This window comes from Saccopteryx leptura, chromosome 3, assembly GCF_036850995.1.
Source record: "Saccopteryx leptura isolate mSacLep1 chromosome 3, mSacLep1_pri_phased_curated, whole genome shotgun sequence".
NCBI lineage: Eukaryota > Metazoa > Chordata > Mammalia > Chiroptera > Emballonuridae > Saccopteryx > Saccopteryx leptura.
The window spans coordinates 273,733,106-273,760,087 of NC_089505.1; the positions used below are offsets into that span (position 1 = coordinate 273,733,106).

The following is a 26,982-nucleotide window of genomic DNA, read 5'->3' on the forward strand; positions in this document are numbered from 1 at the left end:
ACATAATCTAGTTTTCTGTACCTCTTTTATTGTTCTTATTTAAGTATTAAATGCATGAAATAACAAACTACCTTTCAGTATATCATTTTTTTTATACTTAAAATGGTCATTAGGGCAAAGAACCAATTGTTAAATTATTTGAATCTGACCACTGTCCTTATCTTTTAAAAATAGTGAAGAATATTCCCAAAGTACTCTGTCAGCCTAACAGGTAAGCAAATACAATACTATACAAACATAAAAGGTGATGATTCTAAAGAAAATACATAATGAAATGTATATGGAATAATCTGAAAAGTATAAAATTTAAAATATAGATTGTATCTATTGCTTTTAGTCATAATACACTAGGCATAAAGGCCATCAGCTAGACCATGTTGTCTTCAGGTTACTCTAAGCACTATGAATAAGGAGGAAAAAGAAACCATCCAAATTAGGGGGGGGGGTATTTTTTTTAATAAAAAATGCTTCTATGTTTTATTGCTTTAAATGATATCCAGAAAAATTTGGTCCTGTTGTGAAAGGTAATGATAACAGTAATTATAACCAATATTTATTAGGCAATACTTTGTTCAGGCCATGTGCTAAGCATTTCACATGACTCCCTCTTTTAATCCTCACAAACCTATGAAGAAGATACTGGGTTTTTTGTTTGTTTTTTTACAGAGACAGAGAGAGTGTCAGAGAGAGAGAGATAGATAGGGACAGATAGGAACGAAGAGAGATGAGAAGCATCAATCATCAGTGTTTTGTTGCAACACCTTAGTTGTTCATTGATTGCTTTCTCATATGTGCCTTGACCATGGGCCTTCAGCAGACTGAGTAAGCCCTTGCTTGAGCCAGCGACCTTGGGTCCAAGCTGGTGAGCTTTGCTCAAACCAGATGTACCTGCGCTCAAGCTAGCGACCTTGGGGTCTCGAACCTGGGTCCTCTGCATCCAAGTCCGATGCTCTATCCACTGTGCCACTACCTGGTCAGGTAAAGAAGGTACTGGTTTTGTCCATTTTCCATGTAGGAGACTGAGGCTTAAGTTGATTAGGGACTTGTCTGACATCACACATCTAGTAAATGGTTTCCCTGAGATTTAAACCCATGAGGCATGACTCCCAAGTTAATGTTTTTAGCCCTTGCAACAAACGACATTTTTTTAAAATTTAAAAAAGAACACAGAGGAGGTGGCAAGATGACTATAGAGTAGGCAGACATACCAACTTCTACCTCCCAAAACCAAAGTGGATTACAACTTAATTTTAAGAACCATCATCTGGAAAAGCCAACTTTGGACTAAACTAAGAGGACACTTCAACCAAGGAACACCGAAGAAGCCACACAGACTGGTAGGAAAAGCAGAAACACGGAGAGGGCGGCCCAGCTCTCAGGAGCGAGTGGCAGCCCAGAGAGACTCGTGTGGAGGGAAGTGAGTTTAGCGGAGAGGGGAGGGTCCTGGGTCCCAGGAACAAAGCCTCAGCCTGCAGCCCAAGAGCCTAGAAGAAGCATATGGACAGTATTTAGCTGCGAAACAAGTCAGGATACTGTTTGTGAGAAAGAGGCAGATTTCTCAGACCCAGGATTCTTCTTAAAGGGACAGCACAGAAAACCTCTTTCACAACCACTCACTTGGGGCTCCAGGGGATGGGGAGAGAGGAGAGAACCGGAGTAGCAGGAAGAGAGTGTAATCTAGGAGGCACAAGCAGAAACACTTTGAGGGACAACCACCCTAACTCCTGGGCTGAGTCACTCCCCAAATCTGAAGTGAATATTTCCCCTGGAACCAGCAATACCAGCAAAGGGAAGTAGTACACCAGCCAAACAAGCTCTTCCGCAGCACTCCGAACAGAGACGCTTAGAAGGAGGGAGCCTTAAGAAATACAGTATTGAGTACTAGGGTCTGAGGTGCAGTGCCCCCAACCACACTGCTGAGGGCTAGCTGGAGGGTGGGCAGTGGCAGGACATGGAAGCATGGAAGCCCATCTGCAGAGACCTGCAGCTGAGCACCAGCATGCAGCCCAGCCCAGCCCACAGAGCCGGGGCTTGCGACACTATATGTGAGCGCAACTCTGCCCATGGGGGTGGGGCTTGTGGTCTACTCGCCAGCACAGTTCTGTCCACAGGGGCGGGGTGAAAGCCCAGGAATAGGCGGAGACCCGCGGCTGAGCAAAGGTGCTCACCACTGCCCTCGGTGCTGATGTTTGCAGCCCTGGTCATGGCATGCAATGCCACCCATGGTGTCGGGGTGAAAGCTGAGGCTTGTAGATTCAGGCACATGAACATAGCCCCTCCCATGGAGGAGAGGTAGAAATCGCAGCGACAGCACAGCCAGTCAGCACCGGCAATGCCCATACCCAAATGCCCGAATCAGCGGCAGAGGGGGTGGTGGGCCTGCAGACAGACCACACCTAGGGAACACAGAGGCCACACCCATTGGACTCCAGAGGCCACACTGTTCTTATACACAGACAAAATGGGAAGGCAGAGAAATGCAACCAAATTGAATCAAGAGAAATCCCCTGAAAAACACTTGAATGAGTCAGATATAACCAAATTACCAGATGCAGAGTATAAAATAATTGTTAGGATGCTCAAAGATCTTAAAACAACAATAGATGATCATAACGAATAGCTAAATAAAGAGATAGCAAGTATAAAAAAGGACATTGAAGTAATAAAAAATAATCAGTCGAAATGACAAATACAATATCAGAAATAAAGACCAAAGCAGGATGGATGAAGCTGAGGATCAAATCAGCGAGTTAGAGGACAAGATAAATGAAGGCATGGAAGCAGAGCAGCAAAAAGAAAAGAGACTCAAAAAGTCTGAGGAAACTATAAAAGGCTCTGTGACAACATGAAGAGAAATAACATCCACATCATAGGGGTTCCTAAAAAAGAAGAGAAAGAGCAAGGGATAGAGACTTTGTTCAATCAAATCATAGCTGAAAACTTCCCTAAATTGATGCAGGAAAAAATCACACAAGTTCAAGAAGCACAGAGAATTCCATTAAAAAGAAACCCAAAGAAATCTACACCAAGACACATCATAATTAAAATACCAAAGCTAAGTGATAAAGAGAAAATATTAAAAGCTGCTAGAGAAAAAAAGGCTATCACCTACAAAGGAACCCCCATAAGGATGACATCTGACTTCTCAACAGAAACACTTGAGGCCAGAAGGGAATGGCAAGAAATATTCAAAGTAATGCAGAACAAGAGCCTACAACCAAGACTACTTTATCCAGCAGGCTATCATTTAAAATTGAAGAAGAAATAAAAAGCTTCCTAGACAAAAAAAACTAAAGAAATTCATTACAACCAAACCAATGCTACAAGAAATGTTAAGGGGCCTTTTGTAAACAAATCAAAGGAGAAAAAGAATATAGCAAAAGAGGAATACAGCTTTAAAAAATAAAATGGCAACAAACAACTACATATCAATAATAACCTTAAATGTAAATGGATTAAATGATCCAACCAAAAGACATAGGGTAGCTGCGTGGATAAGAAAACAGTACCCATACATATGCTGTCTACAAGAGACACACCTTAATACAAAAGATGCACATAGACTGAAGGTAAAAGGATGGAAAAATATATTTCATGCAAATGGAAATGAAAAAAAGCTGGGGTAGCAATACTTATATCAGACAAAATGGGCTTTAAAACAAAGGCTATAGTAAGAGATAAACAAGGTCACTACATAAAGATAAAGGGAGCAATCCAACAGGAAGATATAACCATTAAAAATATCTACACACCTAACACAGGAGCACCTGAATATATATAAAGCAGACTTTAATGGACAAAAAGGGCGAAATCAACAGCAATACTATAATAGTAGGGGATTTCAATACTCCACTAACATCACTAGATAGATCCTCAAGAAAGAAAATTAACAAAGAAACAGCAGGCTTAAAGGACACACTAGCCTGACCAGGCGGTGGCGCAGTGGATAGAGTGTCGAACAGGGATGCCGAGGACCCAGGTTCGAGATCCTGAGGTCGCCAGCTTCAGTGTGGGCTCATCTGGTTTAAGCAAAAAGCTCACCAGCTTGGACCCAAGGTCCCTGGCTCAAGCGAGGGGTTACTCGGTCTGCTGAAGGCCCGCAGTCAAGGCGCACATGAGAAAGCAATCAATGAACAACTAAGGTGTCGCAATGAAAAACTAATGATTGATGCTTCTCATCTCTCCATTCCTGTCTGTCTGTCCCTGTCTATCCCTCTCTCTGACTCTCGCTCTGTCTCTGTAAAAAAAAAAAAAAAAAAAAAGCTGAAGGGAAGAGGGAAGGGGGGAGGGCTCTATGGGGAGGGGAACAAGGGAGATGTTGAGGGGAATGGGGGATGCATTCAGGGCAACACTAGAATCTATGTAAACACAAGAAATTAAAATCAATAAAAAGAATAATTTAAAATAATAATAAAAAATAAAAAAGAACACATAAAGTGCAACTCCCCCTTTGCTTTTTTTATTTTTATTTTAAATTTTTATTTAGAAAATTAACTTTAATAGGGCGACACACAATAAATTACATAGAAGAAAACATAGGTACTAAACTCATGGACCTTGGCCATAGAGAACAATTTATGAATTTGACTCCAAAGGCAAGGAAAGTAATAGTGAAAATAAATGAATGGGATTATATTAAACTAAAAAGCTTCTGCACAGCAAAAGAAACTGACAACAAAACAAATAGGCAGCCAACTAAATGGAAGATGATATTTGCAAACAACAGCTCCAATAAGGGGTTAATATCCAAAATATTTATAAAGAACTCACAAAGCTCAGCAACAAACAAGCAAACAATTCAATTAAACAATGGGGAGAGAAACGGAATAGATACTTCTCCCAAAAGGACATACAGATGGCCACAGATATATGAAAAGATGCTCATCTTTATTAGCTATTTGAGAAATGCAAATCAAAACTACAATGAGATACTACCTCTTTGCTTTTAAGAGAATATATATTTTAGTTCTTAAGGAGAAGCCATAAATAATTAAATGAGTGAAATGAATAAACTGATTGATCCCTTTAAGTTGGGGATTTATAGAATAAGCAATTCAGAACTTTTGCACTAAAGAAATGGCAGGCCATCCTAAGCAGTGTATTCCATAGATATCATATATTACAAAACACTGTAATAATGGTTTGGGGGCAATGGGGAAGGAAAGGAGGGGGCTGTGTGCATTAGTAAAAGCATTAGTATTCATCACTGCATGAAGTTGTTAATCTTTTCAAATTTAGTACTATCTACTCAAGCCCAAAGGATAGAAAATGTACAAACCATTAATGATGCTCCATAATAATGTGCAACAAATCGAAGTGTCTTGCATATTACCTTTCTCTTCTCGGAGTCAAAATCCTGAAGAAATATGTCATTAAAATAAAAACAAGTTGAGAGAACCAAATATCTGTAGCATGAAGATGTAAATTATTACATGTAGAAACAGATTATTTCTCTTTTTTTTTTTTTTTTTAAAATTTTTTTATTTATTCATTTTTAGAGAGGAGAGAGAGAGGGAGAGAGAGAGAGAGAGAGAGAGAAGGGGGGAGGAGCTGGAAGCATCAACTCCCATATGTGCCTTGACCAGGCAAGCCCAGGGTTTCGAACCAGCGACCTCAGCATTTCCAGGTCGATGCTTCATCCACTGCGCCACCACAGGTCAGGCCAGAAACAGATTATTTCTTAGGTGTTTTTTTTTAACACACCCTCAAGAGTAGGATTCCATTACCATTATATCTGTTTCTATAGAGAGTTTAACAATAGCAGCAGCCTTCTAGAGCTACAGCTGTCAGATCTTCCTTTATTTAACACTTAGCTCAATAGATTTAGAAATCAGCACACATTTCATAGTGTGGAATGCCCTAAGGAGTCCTATTCTTTGCTGACTGGGTTCAAGATCTAGTTTTTAAATCTTCTCCTTTATCCCCATTCCACTGTATTATTGTTTTTTGTTTTGTTTTGTTTACCTATTTTCTCTTTCCCAACTATAGCCTCTTTTCTAAAATCTTTTAGATGTATGATTCCTTGAACTCCCCCTCTGAGAGATTCTTTTTTATTTCATTCTTATTCTTTCTTATTTCTTTTGTTCCTCTCCCATAAAGCATAGGCATATGTATAACAGACTCAACTAGAAGTGGAAGAGCTTACCTGAAAAATATCATATTTACTTCCAATTATGACCAGAGGTATCGGAAATGGGTCAATTAATTCACGATCCTGTTAAAAAATATTTCATTGATTATAATTATTATTATGTATTCAGCAATTTATTTTGTATTGAGTTTATTGGGGTGACAGTAGTTAACAAAACCATTCAGGTTTCAAGTACACAACTCAACAAAACTTCATCTGCACACTACATTGTGCACCTATCACCCAAAGTCAAGTCTTTTTCGGTCCCCATTTATCTCCACTTTTGCCCTCTTTCACTTCCCTCCATACCCGCCCCCCTTTCCCTCTGGCTACCACTATACTTTTGTCTGTGTCTACGTGTTTTATATATATTTAAAATTTTTTATTTTGCTTAATCGCTTCACCTTTTTCCAGCCAGCCTCCTAACACCCCTACCCTCTGACAGCTGAGAGTCTGTGCTATATTTATGCTTCTATGTCTATTTTGTTTGTTAAATTGTTTTGTTCATTAGATTCCACGTATAGGTGAGAACATATGATATTTGCCTTTCTTTGCCTGGTTTATTTTACTTAGCATAATAATCTCCAGGTCCATCCATGCCATCGCAAAAGGTAAGATTTTTCTCCTTTTTAACAGCTGCATAGTATTCCATTGGGTAACTGTTTTTGATAACTGTTTCAGTGTCATTTGTTGTAATTGGTCAGCTCAGGTTTTCTTATTCTTCCAGATTCAGTTTTGGAAAACTGTATGTATTGAGGAATTTATCCATTTTGCCAAGGTTGTCCAACTTTTTGGCATATAGTTCTTGGCTTCATTGACCTTTTGTATTATTTTTTTAGCCTCTATGTCATTTATTTCTGCTCTGATATTTATTATTTCCTTCCTTTTACTTCCTATGGGCTTTATTTGTTCTTTTTCTAGTTATTTTAGGTGCAGGGTATATTGTTTATTTGAGCTTTTTCCTCTTAAGGTATACCTGTAATGCTATGAACTTCCTTCTCGCGACTGCTTTTGCTGTGTCCCTTAGATTTTGAGTTATTGTATGTTCATTTTCATTTGTTTCAAGGAAATTTTTGATTTCTTCCTTGATCTCACTTTTAACCCATTCATTATTTAATTATATGCTATTTAGCTTCCAAGTGTTGAGAAGTTTTTCAGTTTTTCTACTGTAGTTGATTTCTAGTTTCATGCCATTGTGATCAGAGAAGATACTTGATCTGATTTCAATCTTCTAAAATTTATTGAAACTTGTTTTGTGTCCTAACATGTGGTCTATCTTAGAAAATGTATCATGAGCACTTGAAAAGAATGTATTTTCTGCTGCTTTAGGGTGAAATGTTCTGAAGATATCAATTAAATCTAGTTGATCTCATGTGTCATTTAAGGCCGCAGTTTCTTGATTTTCTGTCTGGAGGATCTATTCATTGATATTAGTTAGGTATTAAAATCCCTTATTACTATTGTATTGCTGTTGATCTCACCCGTTATGTCCATTAAAATCTGCTTTATATATTTAGATGCTCCTATATTTGGTGCATAAATATTTACAATGGTTATATCCTCATATATGGTTGGATTGCTCCTTTTATCATTATGTAGTGACCTTCTTTGTCCCTTACTATAGCCTTTATTTTAAAGATTATTTTGTCAGATATAAGTATTGCTACTCAAGCTTTTTTTTCATTTCCATTTGCATGGAATATTTTTTTCATCCCTTCACTTTCAGTCTATGTGTATCTTTCATTCTGAGGTAAGTCTTTTGTAGACAACATTTATATAGGTCTTGTCTTCTTATCCATACAGCTACCGTATGTCTTTTGATGGGAGCATTTAATATATTTGCATTCAAAGTTATTATTGATATGTACTTATTTATTGCCATTTTATTTTTAAACCTTTGATCCTCTTTCTCTTACTTTATCTCTCTCTTTTTCTTTCCTCTTCTTATAGCAGACCTTTTAAGATTTCTTGCAGTATGGGTTTGGTGGGAATGAACTCCGTGAGCCTATTTTTGTCTGGGAAGCTCTTTATTTCTCCTTCAATTTTAAATGATAGATTTAATGCATAGAGTAGTCTTAGTTGTATGTTCTTGTCACTGAATATTTCTTGCCAATCCTTCTGCTCTGAAGTGTTTCTGTTGAGAAGTCAGATGTCAGCCTTATGGGGGCTCCTCTAGGTAATTTATTGCTTTTCTCTTGCAGCTTTTAGTATTCTTTCTTTGTCTCTTAACTTTGGCATTTTAATTATAATGTGTCTTGGTGTGGGCCTCTTTGGGTTTATCTGTAATGGGACTCTCTGTGCTTCTTGAACTTGTGTGACTTTTTCCTTCAACAATTTAGGGAAAATTTCAGCTCTGATTTCTTTAAACAAGTTCTCTATCCCTTGTTTATTCTCTTTTCCTTCAGGAATCCTTACGATGTGGATGTTGTTTCTCTTTATGTCATGACAGAGGTTTCTTAAGAGTTTCCTCAGCCTTTTTGAGCCTTTCCGTTTGCTGCTCTGCTTCTGTGCTTATGTTTATCTTGTCCTCTAAATTACTGATTTGATCCCCTATGTCATCCAGCCTGATGTTTATTCCTTCTAGTGCAATCTTCATTTCAGATACTGCATTTGCCATTTCTGACTAGTTCTATTTTATGGTTTCAATGTCCTTTTTAATGCTTACTAAATTCTCACTCTGATCATCCATTCTTACTGTAATATCCTTGAACATCTTAATAACCATTCTTTTCAACTTTACATCTGGTAGTTTGGTTATTTCCATTTCATTTAGTTCTTTTTCTGGTGATTTCTCTTGTTGATTCATTTTCGTCATATTTCTTTGCCTATTTTTTCTGTGTATTAGGTAGCTCTACTCTGACTCCTAAATTTGTTATTGTGTCTTTTTGAGGGAGATGGGCTCAGGGGTACTAACTTCCAGGCCACCTGAGCTCCTTGCTCTAGGAATGTCTCTTTCTTTCTTTTTACTTATTTATTTAGACAATTAAATTGAATAGGGTGACATTGGTCAACCAGAGTACACAGATTTAGAGAAAACATCTCCACATCATTTGGACAGTTGATTATGCTGTATATCCATCACCCAAAGTCATATCATCTTCTGTCAACCTATATTTTGTTTCTCTTTAAGCCCTTCTCTTTCCCCCCAACCCTCACCCCTCTCCTCCCTTCCTCTTCCCCTGGTAACCACTGCACTTTTATCTATGTCCATGAGTCTCAACTTCCTTATTTCACTCAGTATAATGTTATCAAGTTCCATCCATGCTATCATAAATGATATTATGTCATCATTTCTTATGGCTGAGTAGTATTCCATTGTATATATGTACCATATCTTCTTTATCCAGTCCTCTATTGAAGGGCATTTTGGCTGTTGCCATGTCTTGGCCACTGTGAACAATGCTGCAATGAACATGGGGGTGCATGTGTCTTTACGTACCCATGTTTTCAAGTTTTGGGAGTATATACCCAGTAGAGGGATTACTGGGTCATATGGTAGTTCTATGTTTAATTTTTTGAGGAACCACCATACTTTCATCCATAATGGTTGTACTAATTTACATTCCCACCAACAGTGAATGAGGGTTCCTTTTTCTCCACAGCCTCTCCAGCACTTGTTATTACCTGTCTTCTTTTTTTTTTTTTTTTTTTAATTTTTCTGAAGCTGGAAACAGGGAGAAACAGTCAGACAGACTCCCGCATGAGCCCGACCGGGATCCACCCGGCACGCCCACCAGGGGCGACGCTCTGCCCACCAGGGGGCGATGCTCTGCCCATCCTGGGCGTCGCCATGTTGCGACCAGAGCCACTCTAGCGCCTAAGGCAGAGGCCACAGAGCCATCCCCAGCGCCCGGGCCATCTTTGCTCCAATGGAGCCTTGGTTGCGGGAGGGGAAGAGAGAGACAGAGAGGAAAGCGCAGCGGAGGGGTGGAGAAGCAAATGGGCGCTTCTCCTGTGTGCCCTGGCCGGGAATCGAACCCGGGTCCTCTGCACGCTAGGCCGACGCTCTACCGCTGAGCCAACCAGCCAGGGCTGTCTTCTTGATAATAGCTAATCTATCAGGTGTGAGGTGGTATCTCATTGTAATTTTGATTTGTATTTCTCTAATAGCTAGTGAAGATGAGCATCTTTTCATATATCTATTGGTCATTTGTATGTCTGCTTGGGAGAAGTGTCTGTTCATGTCCTCTTCTCATTTTTTTATTGGATTGTTTGCTTGTTTGTTGCTGAGTTTTGTGAGTTCTTTATATATTTTGGATATTAGGCCCTTATCTGAGCTGTTGTTTGAAAATATCATCTCCCATTTAGTAGGCTATTTGTTTTGTTGACAGTTTCTTTTGCTATGCAGAAGCTTCTTAGTTTGATGTAGTCCCATTCATTTATCTTTGCCTTTACTTCCCTTGCTTTTGGGGTCAAATTCATAAAGTGCTCTTTATAACTAAAATCCATGAGTTTAGTACCTATGTTTTCTTCTATGTTATTTATTGTTTCAGATCTTATATTTAGGTCTTTGATGCACTTTGAATTAATTTTTGTGCAAGGAGATAAACTGTAGTCAATTACATTCTTTTGCATGTGGCTTCCCAATTTTCCCAGCACCATTTATTGAAGAGGCTTTCTTTTCTCCATTGTGTGTTTTTGGCTCCTTTATCAAAGATGATTTGAATATATATGTATATATGGCTTTATTTCTGGGCTCTCTATTCTGTTCCATTGGTCTGTGTGTCTATTTTTCTGCCAGTACCATGTTATTTTGATTATCATGGCTCTGTAGCATAGTTTGAAGTAGGTATTATAATGCCCCCAGCTTTGTTTTTAATTCCTTAGGATTACTTTGGTTATTCGAGGTTTTTTATGGTTCCATATAAACCTGATGATTTTTTGTTCCATTTTTTAAAAAAATGACATTGGAATTTTGATGGGAATTGCATTAAATTTGTATATTGCTTTGGGTAATATGGCCATTTTAACTATATTAATTCTTCCTATTCACAAACAAGGAATATTTTTCCATTTCATTGTGTCTTTTTCAATTTCCTTTAATAATGCTTTGTAGTTTTCAGTATATAGGTCCTTTACATTCTTTGTTATGTTTATTCCTAGGTATTTTTCTTTTTTGTTGCACTGTAAAAGGGATTATTTTATTTTAGTTCTTTTTCTGAGGTTTCATTGTTGGCATATAAGAAAGCAATAGACTTCTGTATATTAATTTTGTATCCTGTTACCTTACTGTATTGGTTTATTGTTTCTAATACCCTTTCTGTGGAGTCTTTGGGTTCTTTATATACAGGATCATATCATCTGCAAAAAGAGAAACCTTTACTTCTTCTTTCTAAAAATGAATGCCTTTTATTTCCTTCTCTTGTCTGATTGCTCTGGCTAGAACTTCCAGCACTATGTTGAATAGGAGGGGAGAGAGTGGGCAACCTTGTCTTGTTCCTGATTTTAGAGGAAAAGCATTCAGTTTTTTACCATTTAATATAATGTTAGCTGATGGTTTGTCATAAATGGCCTTTATTATGTTGAGGTATTTTCCTTCTATACCCATTTTGTTGAGTGTTTTAAACATAAAAAAGGATGTTGTATTTTATTGAATGCCTTTTCTGCATCTATTGATAGGATCATATGGTTTTTGTTCTTTATTTTGTTGATATGGTGAATTGTGTTAATCATTTTATGCATGTTGAACTATCCTTGTGTTTCTGGGATAAATCCCACTTGATCATGATGAATTATTTTTTTGATGTGTTGTTGTATTCGATTTGCTAGTATTTTGTTCAGTATTTTTGCATCTGTATTCATTAGAAATATTAGTCTGTAGTTTTCTTTTTTTGTGTGTTGTCCTTACCAGGTTTTGCTATGAGGGTTATGTTGGCCTCATAAAATGTGTTTGGAAGTATTGCTCTTCAATTTTTTGGAAGACTTTGAGAAAGATAGGAACCAAATCTTCTTTGAATGTTTGGTAGAATTCACTATTATAGCCATCTGGCCCAGACTTTTATTTGGGGGGAGGTTTTTGATAGTTGTTTCTATTTCCTCCCTGCCTATCAGTCTATTTAGGCTGTCTACTTCTTCATGATTCAGTCTAGGGGAATGTTTCTTGAGGATTATATTTAATCTCCCATTTTATGTGAGTCTTGAATGCTGTTGTCCCTTTCATGCATGGGTGGAACTATCCCTTCAGGCAAGCTGTCTGGCTCTAAGGGTCAACCTTGATCATGTGTACTAGATGCTGTGCAATGTCTGTCCTATAGGGCGTAGTTATTCTCAGCAGAATCTGGTGTCCATGGGACTTTCCTTTGTGCGTGCTCCTTGTGTGGCTAGCTGAGTCTAGTGTTGGTGTGGTCTGCCACCCACTACTGGTTGTGTTGGTTCCAGGTCCTGTTGGGTGGGGTTCTGGTATGGGTTGATGTCAGACATTGTAACCTGACTTGGGCTATCTGTCTGGAGCTACCACTCTGTTCACTGTTTGTGTCTGCATTTTCTGAGCCTGGCTGTGTGTGGAAGGGGCCAACCTATAAATAAGGATCCACTTCTTCCTGTTTAGAGCTGACAGCAACTCTGTAAAAGGGCCCAAGTTCCTTAGAGTTGACCCCACTTTTATGCTGCTCCACCTCCTCTTGCAGCTACATGGTCTTCCCACAGAGTCTTCTGTAGGAAGATTGTAGAGTGGATGCAGACTGGCCTCAACCTCTCCCCCCACACACACAGGTTGCAAGCTTAGTGGGTTAGGGCAGCTGAGTTTGGGATGATGACATTAGTAGAAACCTTACCCTACTTTAAGGATCTCTTGGTTAGGAGCTCAGTATGGGGAAAGTGGCCCCTACTCCAGAGCCTAATCTCTCAGCCACTGCTGAATATTCCAATTCTATTTCTCCCCAGCAAGATGAACATCAGGTTCAGACTGGGTGGGGCTGACAGTCCCCTCTGCAGAAGTTCTTTCAGCTGGGGAGCCCTTGGTCTCAGGGTGGAAGACTGAGAGAGTCCTCCCCTGGGGCTGATTGTACACCCCCCCCCCAAAGGTGGTTAATCCCCTTGACTGGTCCCAACAGTTGGCTCCAAGGAACTCTCCTTTGCATATCTGTGTTCTAAGCCCCTCTCTCTTCCCCATGTGGAACTTAGCCCAGTGGGGCAGGATATCCAGGACTTGGGCCAGCTGACTGTGAGGCTCTACCTTGTCCAGTATATGTGAGCTGCTGTGCAGGTGTTGACCACAGAAAGTGGAATGTGCCTCAGCTAGGTGTGGTGCCTGACATTCTCTCCCTTTGGATATGCTACTAGAAAGGCTAGGGGCCTGCTCTGATGTAGTCTCTAGCTGGCCACTGGATGTGTTAGTTCTGAGTCTCTTAACAGGAAACCTGGTGCAGACAGTGTAAGACACTGCCTAAGACTGGCCCTCAGCAACCGTTTTGAGCTATAAGCAAATCAGAGTTTGTGGCTGCCTGTGTTGGGCTTAGGTGCACTTGGAAGGACCAAGCTGCACACCTAGGCTGGCTTTTACCAGCCTTGGGCCTGAGGGCAAATCAGCAAAAGGCCCCAGGTTCCCTGAGATCCTTCTCCTGCTCCCTCTATCTGCTGGTAGTTTGTTGGACTTGGCCACTGAAAAAACTATTGGTAGAGTCTAGAGCCCGGGGAGATTCAGGGATTAGGAAATGTGGTGAATGTAACTCCTACCCCTCAGCCCCAGTTGTCAGTCTGTCCAGACTTTTTCACAGACCTCAGGTGGGTGTAGCCTCTGAAACCCAGAGATGTGGTCTGCCCATAGTCTGGACAGTTTCTATTAAATCTCCCATGAGGCAGAAGCTCCAGTCATACTCTCGGGAAAGCTCTGGCCTCAGGCCAGAAAACTGAGTCACTTCATGCCCCCTGCCTCCTTGCCAAGGCTGCTTACTTCTCAGAATGGCCCAATCTTCAAAGAGAGGGGCAAGAGAGGTTCCCAAGGGTGGAGCAGTTGCTTTTCCCTAGGTTGATGCTGCATGGAGGGGACTGCTCCACCCAAGAAAAACAGCAACTGCAGTATTGGAGAATGACTCAGCACAGGGGTTCAGGTGGCCGACCCCCACAGTGTCTCTCCCTGGGCCTCCAACTTCACGCTGTTCTCATGCAACTCTAGTCCTCTCAGCCCTTCCTTTCCCTTCCCACTGGAGCCCCAGGTAAGTGGCTGTGAATGAGATTTTCTGTGCTGGCCTTTTAAGATGGAGCCGGCATCTCTGAGATCTCTGTCTCTTTCTCGCAGACAGAAACCTCACCTGTTTTCATTGCCAAATGCTGTGTGGGTGCTTCTTCTAGGCTCTGGGGCTCTAGGCTGGGGCTCTGGGCCTGGGGCTGAGGACTCCTCCATCTCAGGGCGCCCCTCCCTGCAGTGAGAGTCCCTCCGGACCCTCAGCCATGCTTGCTCCTGGGAGCGGGCTGCCCTATTCTCCGCCCTTCCTACTAGTACTGATGTGGCTTCTTCTGTGATCCTTGGTTAAAGACTCCTCTTCGTTTAGTCAAAGTTGGTTTTTCAGAATGATTGTTCTTAAATTTAGTTATAACTCCAGTCTGGTCCTGGAGGCAGCAGTTGGAACATGGGTCTACTCCATTGCCATCTTGGAATCTCATTTTCTTTCTTCGTAGTGTCTTTGTAGTGTAGGATAATGCTGGCCTCGTAAAATAAGCTTGGAAGTCTTCTCTCCTCTTGAATTTTTTGGAATAGTTCAAGAAGAAATGATGTTAGTTTTTCTTCAAATGTTTGGTAATATTGGTAATATTCATCTTTGAAGCCATCCAGTCCAGGGCTTTTGTTTGCTGAAAGTTTTTGTTTTATTATTACTGCTTCAATTTCACTAGTTATAATTGGTCTATATAGGAGATTGCATGTTTCTAGAAATTTATTTTACTCAGGTTGTCAAATTTGTTGGCATATAGTTGTTCATATTTTCTTACAATCCTTTGAATTTCTTTGGTGTCAGTTACTTCTCTTTCATTTCTGATTTTATTTATTTGCGTCCTCTTTTTTTCTTGGTGAGTCTGGTTAAAGGTTTGTCAATGTTTTTTTAAGGTACAAGTTATTGGTTTCATTGCTTTCTTGTAGTTTTTTTAATCTCTATGTCATTTATTTTCGCTCTAATCTTTATTATTTCCTTCCTTCTATCTACTCTGGGCTTTGTTTATTCTTTTTCTAGTTTTAGCAATATCTATTTACTTCTAAAAATATACCATTTAAAATCACTTCATAGATGTTGACTGTGTTTGCTTGATAGAGAGGTTGTTCCAATAATTAACTTTCACTTAATAAACTGTATTTCTCAAGTATAAAACTAAAAGCAGCAATTCCTTAAATAACTAAAATATTTATTCTTTTTTGTGTTCTGCCCTTTTATGTTCTTATATAATGTGTCATCTTCCTTTTTTTCCTTACTATTTTGTATTGACTGTTGCAATAGCATTTATATTGCATACATGGGAACCATAAATTATCAGTTTTGTTCTGATATTACCTAGGTCACATTCATATAAACTCCAGGCAATGTAAAATACTGCTGCTCTTAGTCTTCTAGAAGATGATATTCATGATTGTATTTAAAGAATTTTTGTTGTCACCATTACAACTTTATAATTTAATTACTTATCAGATGATAAAAGTACTGACTATGTGCCCCTGAATGAATGTAAAATATAGAGCAATGGTATAAGGGCTGTTTAAACTGTATTCCTCACTCAAATTTGTAGCTTCATTTAGTTTTTACCAGGTGACATTTGTACAGTCTTGTTTTTTAATCATTTTACAAAATCAATATAAAAAACTACTTTGAAACTATTTCTTTTGATCAGTGTAGTATGTCATAACAATCACAGAAGATGTCTAAGAAGATATAAGAAAATTGTTCCCTTGTTTTGCTTTTAGTGAGGTTTTATTAAATTGCTATAATTTTCCAGTGAGCAGGTTCATCTACATTGAATGAATCTCAAGTCATGCATAAAAATCTAAAGAAGTTGTTGTGATGTTATCTCTAACTAAGTATGGGACTAAGGTTTCCAAGAATAATTCCAATGACAACTCACGGGATGGTCCTTCGGTATGTTGCTCCACATCTTCTGTCTCATTTCAGAAGCTGCTTTAGAATTTGTCTCTACAAGTTTCATTATCACTTTATCTACATGGGTTTTTGTGGCTTGCAACAGATTTTCCAAGGTGGGCCAAAGGTCATTAGGTTTTGAAAGATCCAAAACAAGAACAATAGAAAATGTCCTAAAGAAATAAAAAAAAATCTTTCAAAAAAGACAACATAATTATCATTTTGAAACCCTACTATACTGAAAGTTTTATCAAACACTTACACTACAGCTAAAGAAAGAAAAACACAGCAATTTTCTACGGCAAAAACAAACAAACAAAAAAATACCACCACAAAGTTATAGCCCTATCTGAGTGCTTTTTCCTAGTGATAGTTGTTACAACCAATAGTAACTTTGAAGTTTTTGTTTGAACCAATAATAATTTAGTTCAAATAATCTGCAAGCAATTGGGTCCAATGATGCCATGTTTAGATCCAATTTTACTGTGTGTTCCAAAGAAGAGAAACTAAAATAATAATAACAGCAGTACAGTCAGGTAAAGGAGAAGAAAAGAGATTTACTGATGGACCTAGCTAGGGGACTATTTAGCTTTTTAATCTTTACAATAATTCTTTCAAGATTATATTATGACATCCATTTTATGGATTAGACATCTGAGGCACAGAGTTATATAACTAGTAAACTGTAGAGCTGATTGTTAGATCCAAAGTCACATGTCTCTGCTATAGCATGCTGCCTCTGGGAAAGCACACCCGTGTCCACCACACGCTGTAGCACGCCACCACAAGCCACCACACACCTGTGTACTCATGTTCATGTACATCAAACAGAAACCTAAACTCAGCAACAACAAAATAATGGGCCTAATTTAAAAATGGGCAAAGGACTCAAACAGACATTTCTCCAAAGAAGATATATAGATACCAATAAACATATGAAAAGATGCTTAACATTAATCATTAGGGAAATGCAAATCAAAACCACAATGAGATACCACTTCACACCTATTAGGATAGCTACAATTAAAAAAAAAAAAACAACACCCTGGCCAGGGCACACAGGAGAAGCACCCATCTGCTTCTCTACCCTTCCCCCTCTTCTTTCTTTCTATCTCTCTCTTCCCCTCCCACAGCCAAGGCTCCATTGGAGCAAAGTTGGCCTGGGCGCTGAGGATGGTTCCATGCTCTCTGTCTCAGGCACTAGAATGGCTACGATTGCAGTGGAGCAATGCCCCAGAGGGGTCGAGCATCGCACCCTGGTGGGTATGCCAGGTGCATCCTGGTCAGGCTCATGTGGGAGTCTGTCTGTGCCTCTCCCCTGCTTCTCACTTTGGAAAAATACAAAAAACAAACAAACAAAAAAAACCACTAGAAAATAGCAAGTGTTAGGTTATAGAGAAATTGGAATCCTCGTACAGAATTGTTGGTGGGAATATAATATGATACAGCAGTTGCTGTGGAAAACAGTATGGTGGTTCCTCAAAAAACTAAACATAGAATTACCATATGATCCAGCAATTCCACCTCTGTGTGTACTGAAATCAGAGACTCAAACATATATGTATACCAATGCTCAGAGCAGCACTATACACAATAGTCAAAAGGTGAAAACAACCCAAATGTCCATCAATAGATGAATGGATAAACAAAATGTGATATATGCACACAATGAAATATTATCCAGCCTTATATAGGAAGGAAATTCTGACATACAACATGAATGAATCCTGAAGACATTATGCTAAGTGAAATATGCCAGACTCAAAAGGACAAGTATTGTATGATTTCATTTACATGAGATACCTAAAGTAGTCAAATTTATTGATACAGAAAGTAGAATGATAGTTGCCAGGAGTTGGCAGAAGGGAAATAGGGAGCCATTGTTTAATGGGGACAGAGTTTCAGTTTGGGAAGTTGAAAAACCTCTGGAGATGGATGGTATGATGACTATACAATAATATGAATAAACTTAATGCTACTAAACTGTATACTTAAAATGGCTGAAATAGTAAGTTTTGTTTTATTCTTACCACAATAAAAAAACAAACAAAAATAAATCTAGGAGTATTTCAGAAAATAGTCACAATAAGTATTTGCAGCTATAATTATGGGCCAATACAATATAGCCTTGATCAATGGAGCAAACATCCTGCTAGTAGATATAGCAAGGAATTAAAATACAGGGGTAGGCAAAAATAGTTTAATAGTAATAATAATAAATACAATAATTAATAAATAAATAACACAAGAATAAACTGTTTCGTGTACTCACAATTGTAAACCTCCTTTTGCCCACCCCTGAATATTACTTTATGGTATAGCCAGTTATTTTGCTTAATTTGAGCAAACAAGTTACTGTGTGTAATTTGGGCAAAATAGTAACTAAATTCTAGCCCAGACTGGTCGGCTCAGTGGTAGAGCACTGGCATGTGGAAGTCTCGGGTTCAATTCCCAGTCAGGGCACACAGGAGAAGCACCCATCTGCTTCTCCACCCTTCCCCCTCTCCTTCCTCTCTATCTCTCTTTTCCCCTCCTGCAGCCAAGGCTCCATTGGAGCAAAGTTGGCCAGGGTCCTGAGGATGGCTCCATGGCCTCCATCTCAGGTGCTAGAATGGCTCCAGCCCAACGGAGCAATGCCTTAGATGGGCAGAGCTTCGCTGCCTGGTGGGCATGCCAGGTGGATCCCGGTCGGGCACATGCAGGAGTCTGTCTGACTGCTTCCCCGCTTCTAACTTCAGAACCCCCCCAAAAAAAACCAGTAACTAAATTCTATACTATTAGCCAAAATTCAGATAATAGTCTTTTAGACATTATCAATATTTTCTACAAAATTACTGTGACACTAAATTGTCTAGCCAATCATATCTATATCATTTTATTAAGTTCATAAAAAATTTTGCTTCACTGCAACATTAATATATATTTTAATAGTAAGGAAACTAATTTTATTTTTAAGGATTTAGTATAGTTAATGTTTAAAAAAGATAACTAGCCTGACCAGGCGGTGGTGCAGTGGATAGAGCATTGGACTGGGACGCTGAGGACCCAGGTTCAAAACCCTGAGGTCACCAGCTTGAGTGTGGGCTCATCTGGTTTGAGCAAGGCTCACCAGCTTGAGCCCAATGTCGCTGGATTGAACAAGGGGTCACTGAGTCTGCTGTAGACCCCAGGTCAAGGCACATATGAGAAAGCTATCAATGAACAACCAATGTGTTGCAACGAAAAATTGATGCTTCTCCTCTCTCTCCTTTCCTATCTGTCTGTCCCTATCTGTCCCTCTCTCTGTCTCTGTCACACACAAAAAAGATAACTAGAGTTTAACTTCTTTTTTCTTGAGGTAAATATATATAATAAATTATTTTTCCAAATTAAAAATAACTGTTTAAGCAAAAGTGAAATGAATTGTTCAATTTTTTCCAGGATTAAAATTTGTTTCCATTGCATCAAAAATACTTGGCCTGACCTGTGGTGGTGCAATGGATAAAGCGTCGCCCTGGAAATACTGAGGTCACCGGTTCAAAACCCTGGGCTTGCCTGGTCAAGGCACATATGGGAGTTGATGCTTCCTGCTCCTCCCCCCTTCTTTCTCTCTGTCTCTCTCTGTATCTCTCTCTCCATCTCTCTCTCCTCTCTAAAAATGAATAAATAAAAAGAAATTAAAAAATACTTGTATTACTTTTACCTTTATAGCAAATGACAGCTAAAAAATGTTAAAACAAAACAAAACAAAACAAAAAAACCCAACCTCTTAAAACAAGGAATCAGACCACAGGAAATGCTCTATCACAAATGATCTAAAATCTGTGGAAATGTTTAATGTATTTATAATTATTTTATGAACAGTAATTTTAAAGACAAACAATTCTAATAGCATTTGGCAATATTCTTTTTCAAGTTGTTGGGGTTTGTCCAACACAAGGAAATTATGTGTTAAATTAATTCCAGTCACAAAACACTCTGAGATTTGTGAGTATATGAGGAGTGAAATGTTTTCCAAGAATTCTTCAGCCACTCAGCAACCTAGTTTGGACCCACGCCTATGTCTCCCCTTCCCCTCTCCTCATGACCTTGACCTCTCCTCTCCCCTAAAGCAGGCTCCAGCTGCCATGGGGTTCTAGGGAAAGGAAGAGCAAGAACTCATGAAGTCAGGTATTAAAGAAGTTGTGGAAAGATTTGGCTTTCTACAGAAATTAGAATTTCCAGAAGCCCATTGGGCCCAAACCCTGCGGGGCCTAGAAAAGGCAGAGTGAGGTAATAATGTCACAAGGTAATGTGATGAGTTAAGGCCAGAACTGGAGCCAGCTCACAACCCTGTAGGAGCCTAACTTTCAGCCTCAGGCCATGGGCCGGTCCCCACCCTCTCAAGCTACCAAGTCCCAGGCAGCTCCAGTCATTTTCCCTGTTAAAGGTGGACAAATGAAATACTAGATAACAGTAAAATTCCATGTTCCTGAAAAATAAGGTTTTCTCCAAAGTTCTGTTCTTTAAGGTCAGCAAAGAGATTTCCTCCCTCCTCTAACTCATCGTCTTGCCTTTGCTGAAGCTTCAACTAAGCAAAACTCAAAAGCACACTACTCATGTCATGAGGAAATAGTGTTTATAAGTAAAAAAGAAAAATCTAAATGTGTATATAAAACATTTTAAATCTGTACAAAATATATTTACAAACACTGAAAGAAATACTTTGACACGTTAACAGTGGCTATTTTTTATGTGATTATGGGTGCTCTTTCTTTGTACCTTTCAGTATTTTTCCAAGTTTTCTATATGAGCATACATTAAAATTATATTTCTTTAAAAGAAAAAAATTCATCGGATAAGTAAAGCCTACATTACCTATAATCAGCTATGGAAAAACAATTGTCCTGTTAATAAGTAATTCCATACTCTGAAGGTTTTAATGGCTGAAATAGATAAATAGTTGTCAGGGCCTTTGTATTTGGTCCACGCAGCAGCAATGGTTTGTGTTAAAATCCTGACAAAAGATATTTCATATTAAAATTTTTTTGTTTTCCTTGGCTAAGATAGGTTCCTAGGAACATTGTGAGAAATGCCACAATTTTCCACATCTGATTTGGCCAACATGTAGGAGGCACTGTCAGAAAAATACCACCAAAGAGCTTGAGGTTTTCCCCAAAGTTCTATTCTTTAAGGTCAGCAAAGACAGAGATTGCTCCCTCCTCTAACTCATCATCTTGCCTTTGCTGAAGCTTCAACTAAGCAAAACTCAAAAGCAAACTACTCATGTCCAGCTAAAGAAAAAACTCAGGGCTGAGCTGGCTCACATTGGATGGGTATTGGAAAGAATTAAACTTTTCAAATTTATTTTTACCAAGTGAACTCATTGCCCAAGGGTTAGCTGACATATTTTTGTTTGTTTGCAGGCTTGTAAAATATAATGCTAGTTGGAACGTCAGCTGACTCACTCAGTTCAGGCTAGAACCTTAGTTCTCTTTACATCTCTTGGGAAGCATTTGAGATTAAACACCTAGAAAGGAAGTGAACATAAGTCTTCAGAACATAAAACTGCCCCCCAAAATTCGGATCCACAGAAGCCTACTCATATGCATCCCGTGTACGCTACTGAGTACTTACTAACAACTGCTCCTCCAGCTGGCTCACTTACCTTAAGGTGTCACTTGTGATCGGTATGCTGATTAAGTCCAATAAAGAGGTTCCTCCACCTAGTTCCCAAAAGTGAGCAATATCTTTTGGCTGAAAAAAAAAACCAGGTTGTTGTGTTTTTTTGTATTAATTTTTCTTGAATTTTAAATACTTCTTATATTTCATTAGCACCAGCCATTTGATCTAGGGAGGCAGAAGTTCACAAAATAAATTAGACATACAGGTAAGGCGGGAGGAAATGGGACAGACAGGTGGCAGTCCCCGCTGCAGAGAAGGATGGCCTGATGCCCCCGGGGAATCTGACAAGCAGACTCCTATTGGCAATACGAGTGGTAGGTGGAAGAACAGGAAGAGACTAAACAACTGCTTTCCTTTTTATAGGATTCAAATATCAGCGAAATGTAAGGGCTAGGCAGCCAAGTCATGGAAACAAGACCATGACAACCTTCCCAGACTGCCAGCTGGTGGCACCTCTCTTCTCTGTCTCAATGCCAAGGAGCCTTTAGGACACCGAGACGGTATGAAGAGCTGACAAAGAGCTTCCCTTTGGAACCTTTAGAGAACGTTAAATTTGAGTAGTACACAAATCTTCTAGAATGAATAGGGACAAGTCCAACTTGATAGCACAACATTTAGAGGAAAAAAAATAGGTGAAAAAGAATCACATGCGTTTTTATGTATCTGTTAACCATGAACTTGGAAGAGACAGATGGTCATTAAAGCAAGTTTTGGATGAATACATATATATATATATTTATATTCTTGACAGATCATCATCTCATAATCACTAAAATAGTTTTGCTTTTGATATCTGAATAATTAATGTTTGCAAGGGAAATAATTTTTCATTGGAAAATCTCAGTTGATTTACGATTTGATGAAAGGAAGTTTTTAGAGCTCTTCTCAAAAGCTTATGAAAGTTGTCTCAGGAATTTCCGTCCCTAAGTTTATCACTCACGTCAAAATTCATGTATCAAAAAGTTCTCCTGCATTTCAATGTATGATGCTTTTTATTTTCTTCTTTTAATTTTTTATTGTATTTACTAGGGTGACTTTAATAAAATTATACAGATTTCAGGTGCACAATCCTACAACACATCATCTCTTTATTGCACTGTGTGTTCACCACCCCAAATCAAGTCTCCCTCTACCACCATCTCTTCCCTCCTCCCTCCTCCACCTGCCCCCACCCCAAATCAAGTCTCCCTCCACCACCATCTCTTCCCTCCTCCCTCCTCCACCTGCCCCCACCCCAAATCAAGTTTCCCTCCACCACCATCTCTTCCCTCCTCCCTCCTCCACCTGCCCCCACCCCAAATCAAGTTTCCCTCCACCACCATCTCTTCCCTCCTCCCTCCTCCACCTGCCCCCACCCCAAATCAAGTCTCCCTCCACCACCATCTCTTCCCTCCTCCCTCCTCTACCTGCCCCCACCCCAAATCAAGTCTCCCTCCACCATCTCTTCCCTCCTCCCTCCTCCACCTGCCCCCACCCCAAATCAAGTCTCCCTCCACCACCATCTCTTCCCTCCTCCCTCCTCCCTCCTCCACTTGCCCCCACCCCAAATCAAGTCTCCCTCCACCATCTCTTCCCTCCTCCCTCCTCCACCTGCCCCCACCCCAAATCAAGTCTCCCTCCACCATCTCTTCCCTCCTCCCTCCTCCACCTGCCCCCACCCCAAATCAAGTCTCCCTCCACCACCATCTCTTCCCTCCTCCCTCCTCCACCTGCCCCCACCCCAAATCAAGTTTCCCTCCACCACCATCTCTTCCCTCCTCCCTCCTCCACCTGCCCCCACCCCAAATCAAGTCTCCCTCCACCATCTCTTCCCTCCTCCCTCCTCCACCTGCCCCCACCCCAAATCAAGTCTCCCTCCACCATCTCTTCCCTCCTCCCTCCTCCACCTGCCCCCACCCCAAATCAAGTCTCCCTCCACCACCATCTCTTCCCTCCTCCCTCCTCTACCTGCCCCTACCCCAAATCAAGTCTCCCTCCACCACCATCTCTTCCCTCCTCCCTCCTCCACCTGCCCCCACCCCAAATCAAGTTTCCCTCCACCACCATCTCTTCCCTCCTCCCTCCTCCACCTGCCCCCACCCCAAATCAAGTCTCCCTCCACCACTATCTCTTCCCTCCTCCCTCCTCTACCTGCCCCCACCCCAAATCAAGTCTCCCTCCACCATCTCTTCCCTCCTCCCTCCTCCACCTGCCCCCACCCCAAATCAAGTCTCCCTCCACCACCATCTCTTCCCTCCTCCCTCCTCCACCTGCCCCCACCCCAAATCAAGTCTCCCTCCACCACCATCTCTTCCCTCCTCCCTCCTCCCTCCTCCACCTGCCCCCACCCCAAATCAAGTCTCCCTCCACCACCATCTCTTCCCTCCTCCCTCCTCCACCTGCCCCCACCCCATTTCCCTCCTGCAATCCCCACACTGTTTCTTTTCTTTTCAATTTCACAGTTTTAATAACCAACTTTCATTGTTGAATCCAGGAAGAAGCAGCAGGCAGTTTTAACTCTTTACACATTGTCTAATGATCAAACATTTGATCAATCTATAAAAACTGACTGCGCTCTGGGGGGAAGTAAGACTGTCTATTCTAGATTATTCTTCCATACAGCTAACTTTATTTAAGAAATTGTCTCTTTTTATGTGAGGACTCCAAAAGAGAATTCAGTTTAGGCTTTTTAAAAATCCTCCTTCTAAATTATATTAAAAAGTATTTAAGTTACACTATAAACTCTTCCTTTTCCCTGAATAATTTTTAATTTTCCCCTGAAGAGACACTGAAACAAGTGAAAATAGGATTATAACCAATTAGGGCCTGCAGTCTGAAATAGTTTTACTAACTTCATGATATATTTGCTAGTAATTTGGATTTTAAGTGTTATAGTTTTTGTTTTGGGGGTTTTTTTTGCAAAGGAGAGAGAGAGAGAGGGACAAACAGGGATAGACAGGAAGGGAGAGAGATAAGAAGAAGCAACTCATAGTTGCGGTACTCTAGTTGTTCACTGATTGCTTTCTCCTATGTGCCTTGTCTGCAGAGCTCTCCAGCTGAGCCAATGACCCCTTGCTCAAGCCAGCAACCTTGGGCTCAAGCCAGTAGCCATGGAGTCATGTCTATGATCCAACGCTCAAGCCAGTGACCCCATGCTCAAGCTGGTGAACCTACTCTCAAGCCGGATGAGTCCGTGCTCAAGCCAGTGACCTCAGGGTTTCAGACCTGGATCTTCAGCATCCCAGGTCAATGCTCTATCTACTGTGTCACCACACAGTCAGGCAGAGCACTATATTTTCATAAATATTCCACAGGTCAAACATATTTTTAGAAGATTTTTTCGGGGGGAGATAGAAGGTAACTCACATATTATTCTCATTTAAAAGAAGAAAAAGTCACATTAATACAATTAATATAAATATACCCCCAAACCATACAATACAATTACAAAAGAATCTTGTTCTAGCATTTTAAGACATAACAAATGAAAAAGCTAAAATATTTTCAGTTCGGGTCAGCTTCATATCTGCTGAGTTATATTTGAAGTTTAAAAGTACATAGCTGGCCCTGGCCAGTTGGCTCAGCGGTAGAGCGTCGGCCTGGCGTGTGGGGGACCAAGGTTCGATTCCCAGCCAGGGCACATAGGAGAAGCGCCCATTTGCTTCTCCACCCCCTCCTCCTTCCTCTCTGTCTCTCTCTTCCCCTCCCGCAGCCAAGGCTCCATTGGAGCAAGGATGGCCCGGGCGCTGGGGATGGCTCCTTGGCCTCTGCCCCAGGCACTAGAGTGGCTCTGGTCACGGCAGAGCGATGCCCCGGAGGGGCAGAGCATCACCCCCTGGTGGGCAGAGCATCGCTCCTGGTGGGCGTGCCGGGTGGATCCCAGTTGGGCGCATGCGGGAGTCTGTCTGACTGTCTCTCCCCGTTTCCAGCTTCAAAAAGAAAGCAAAAAGGAAAAAAAAAAAAAAGTACATAGCTATGGCCTGACCTGTGGTGGCGCAGTGGATAAAGCATTGACCTGGAATGCTGAGGTCGCCGGTTCGAAACCCTGGGCTTGCCCGGTCAAGGCACATATGGGAGTTGATGCTTCCTCTCCTCCCTCCTCCCTTCTCTCTCTCTCCCTCTCTCTCTATTTCTCTCTCTCCTCTCTCTAAAATGAATAAAAATAAAATCTTAAAAAAAAATAGTGAAACTTACTTAGAATAAAAAAAAAAGTACATAGCTATGAAGTGTACAGCTGGATATATTTATTGATTATAGATAAGATAGAAAATGTAAAACAATGTCAGCATCAATACTTCTTCATTGACAGGCATAGAAATACCACTTAAAAAGACACTCACTATACTATGTCCTTTTGCTCTTCTTCCATATGTATATTCCAAAGCTAAGGTTGGTTTTGGTGGCTCATCCCTGTATGATAAAGACAGAGAATTATCGTTATTTTCTTATTCTATCATCTTACCTTATTCATTTTTGCTTCCTCTTAAATCTATTAGTGGAGAAGTTACCTTGTATAATAGCATTGAGGTAAATAATGATTTAAAAATTATATTAAAAAAATCAATAAGCCTTCAAAAAACCAGGTGATGCAGGTGTCACTGTGGAAGGTTCTTCTTAAGAAATGATTTTGTTGATAAAAGAAATTACACAGAGCCAGGATTCTATTATTGGTATTCTTTGATAATATTTTTCAATTGAATGATGTTTCTTTAACGTGACCTTAAGACCAATTTCCATCTCTCCTGATGTTTTTGGAGAATTTATAAGAAAGGCATTGGAATAAAGGGAACAGAGAAATATCTTTCAAAATTGGTTGGAGACTTTCCTTATCAACTTCCTGAACGTCTACTGATTATAATACTAAATCTTAATCTGATGTCATGCTTCTACAGTATAGATGGTTAAGAAGTATAAAAGACAAGTGGTAAAATGTACAGTTTGAGGACCAACACTGTGCTTCAAAATTGTATCCAGGAGTATTTTGAAGATTATTACCAATATTCAAATAATTATGAACTAGACAGAATAAAGATAATTTAAATATCACAGTAGCATAGCCAAAAACAAAGTAAGTATTAGCATAGGCTGTGTAGTTATGTTAATTTCTACACCAAGAGGGTAATCCAGCATTAATACTATATGATTTTCTTTTGATTGTTGGTTTTATCTTTT

General features: G+C 40.0%; 1 protein-coding gene across 4 annotated transcripts in view; it reads right to left on the bottom strand.

The window, feature by feature from the left end:
• The window catches only part of DYNC2LI1 (dynein cytoplasmic 2 light intermediate chain 1), a 68,809-nt gene that overhangs the window by 37,707 nt on the left and 4,120 nt on the right, over positions 1-26,982 (bottom strand). For all 4 annotated transcript variants that reach the window (XM_066378384.1, XM_066378383.1, XM_066378386.1 and 1 more), the window contains exons 4-8: positions 26,151-26,220; positions 21,815-21,903; positions 16,175-16,361; positions 6,146-6,214; positions 5,279-5,356 (exon numbers count right to left, since the gene is read on the bottom strand). In XM_066378384.1, the coding sequence (XP_066234481.1) occupies positions 5,279-5,356; positions 6,146-6,214; positions 16,175-16,361; positions 21,815-21,903; positions 26,151-26,220 (493 nt within the window). The remainder of the gene's footprint in view (positions 1-5,278; positions 5,357-6,145; positions 6,215-16,174; positions 16,362-21,814; positions 21,904-26,150; positions 26,221-26,982) is intronic.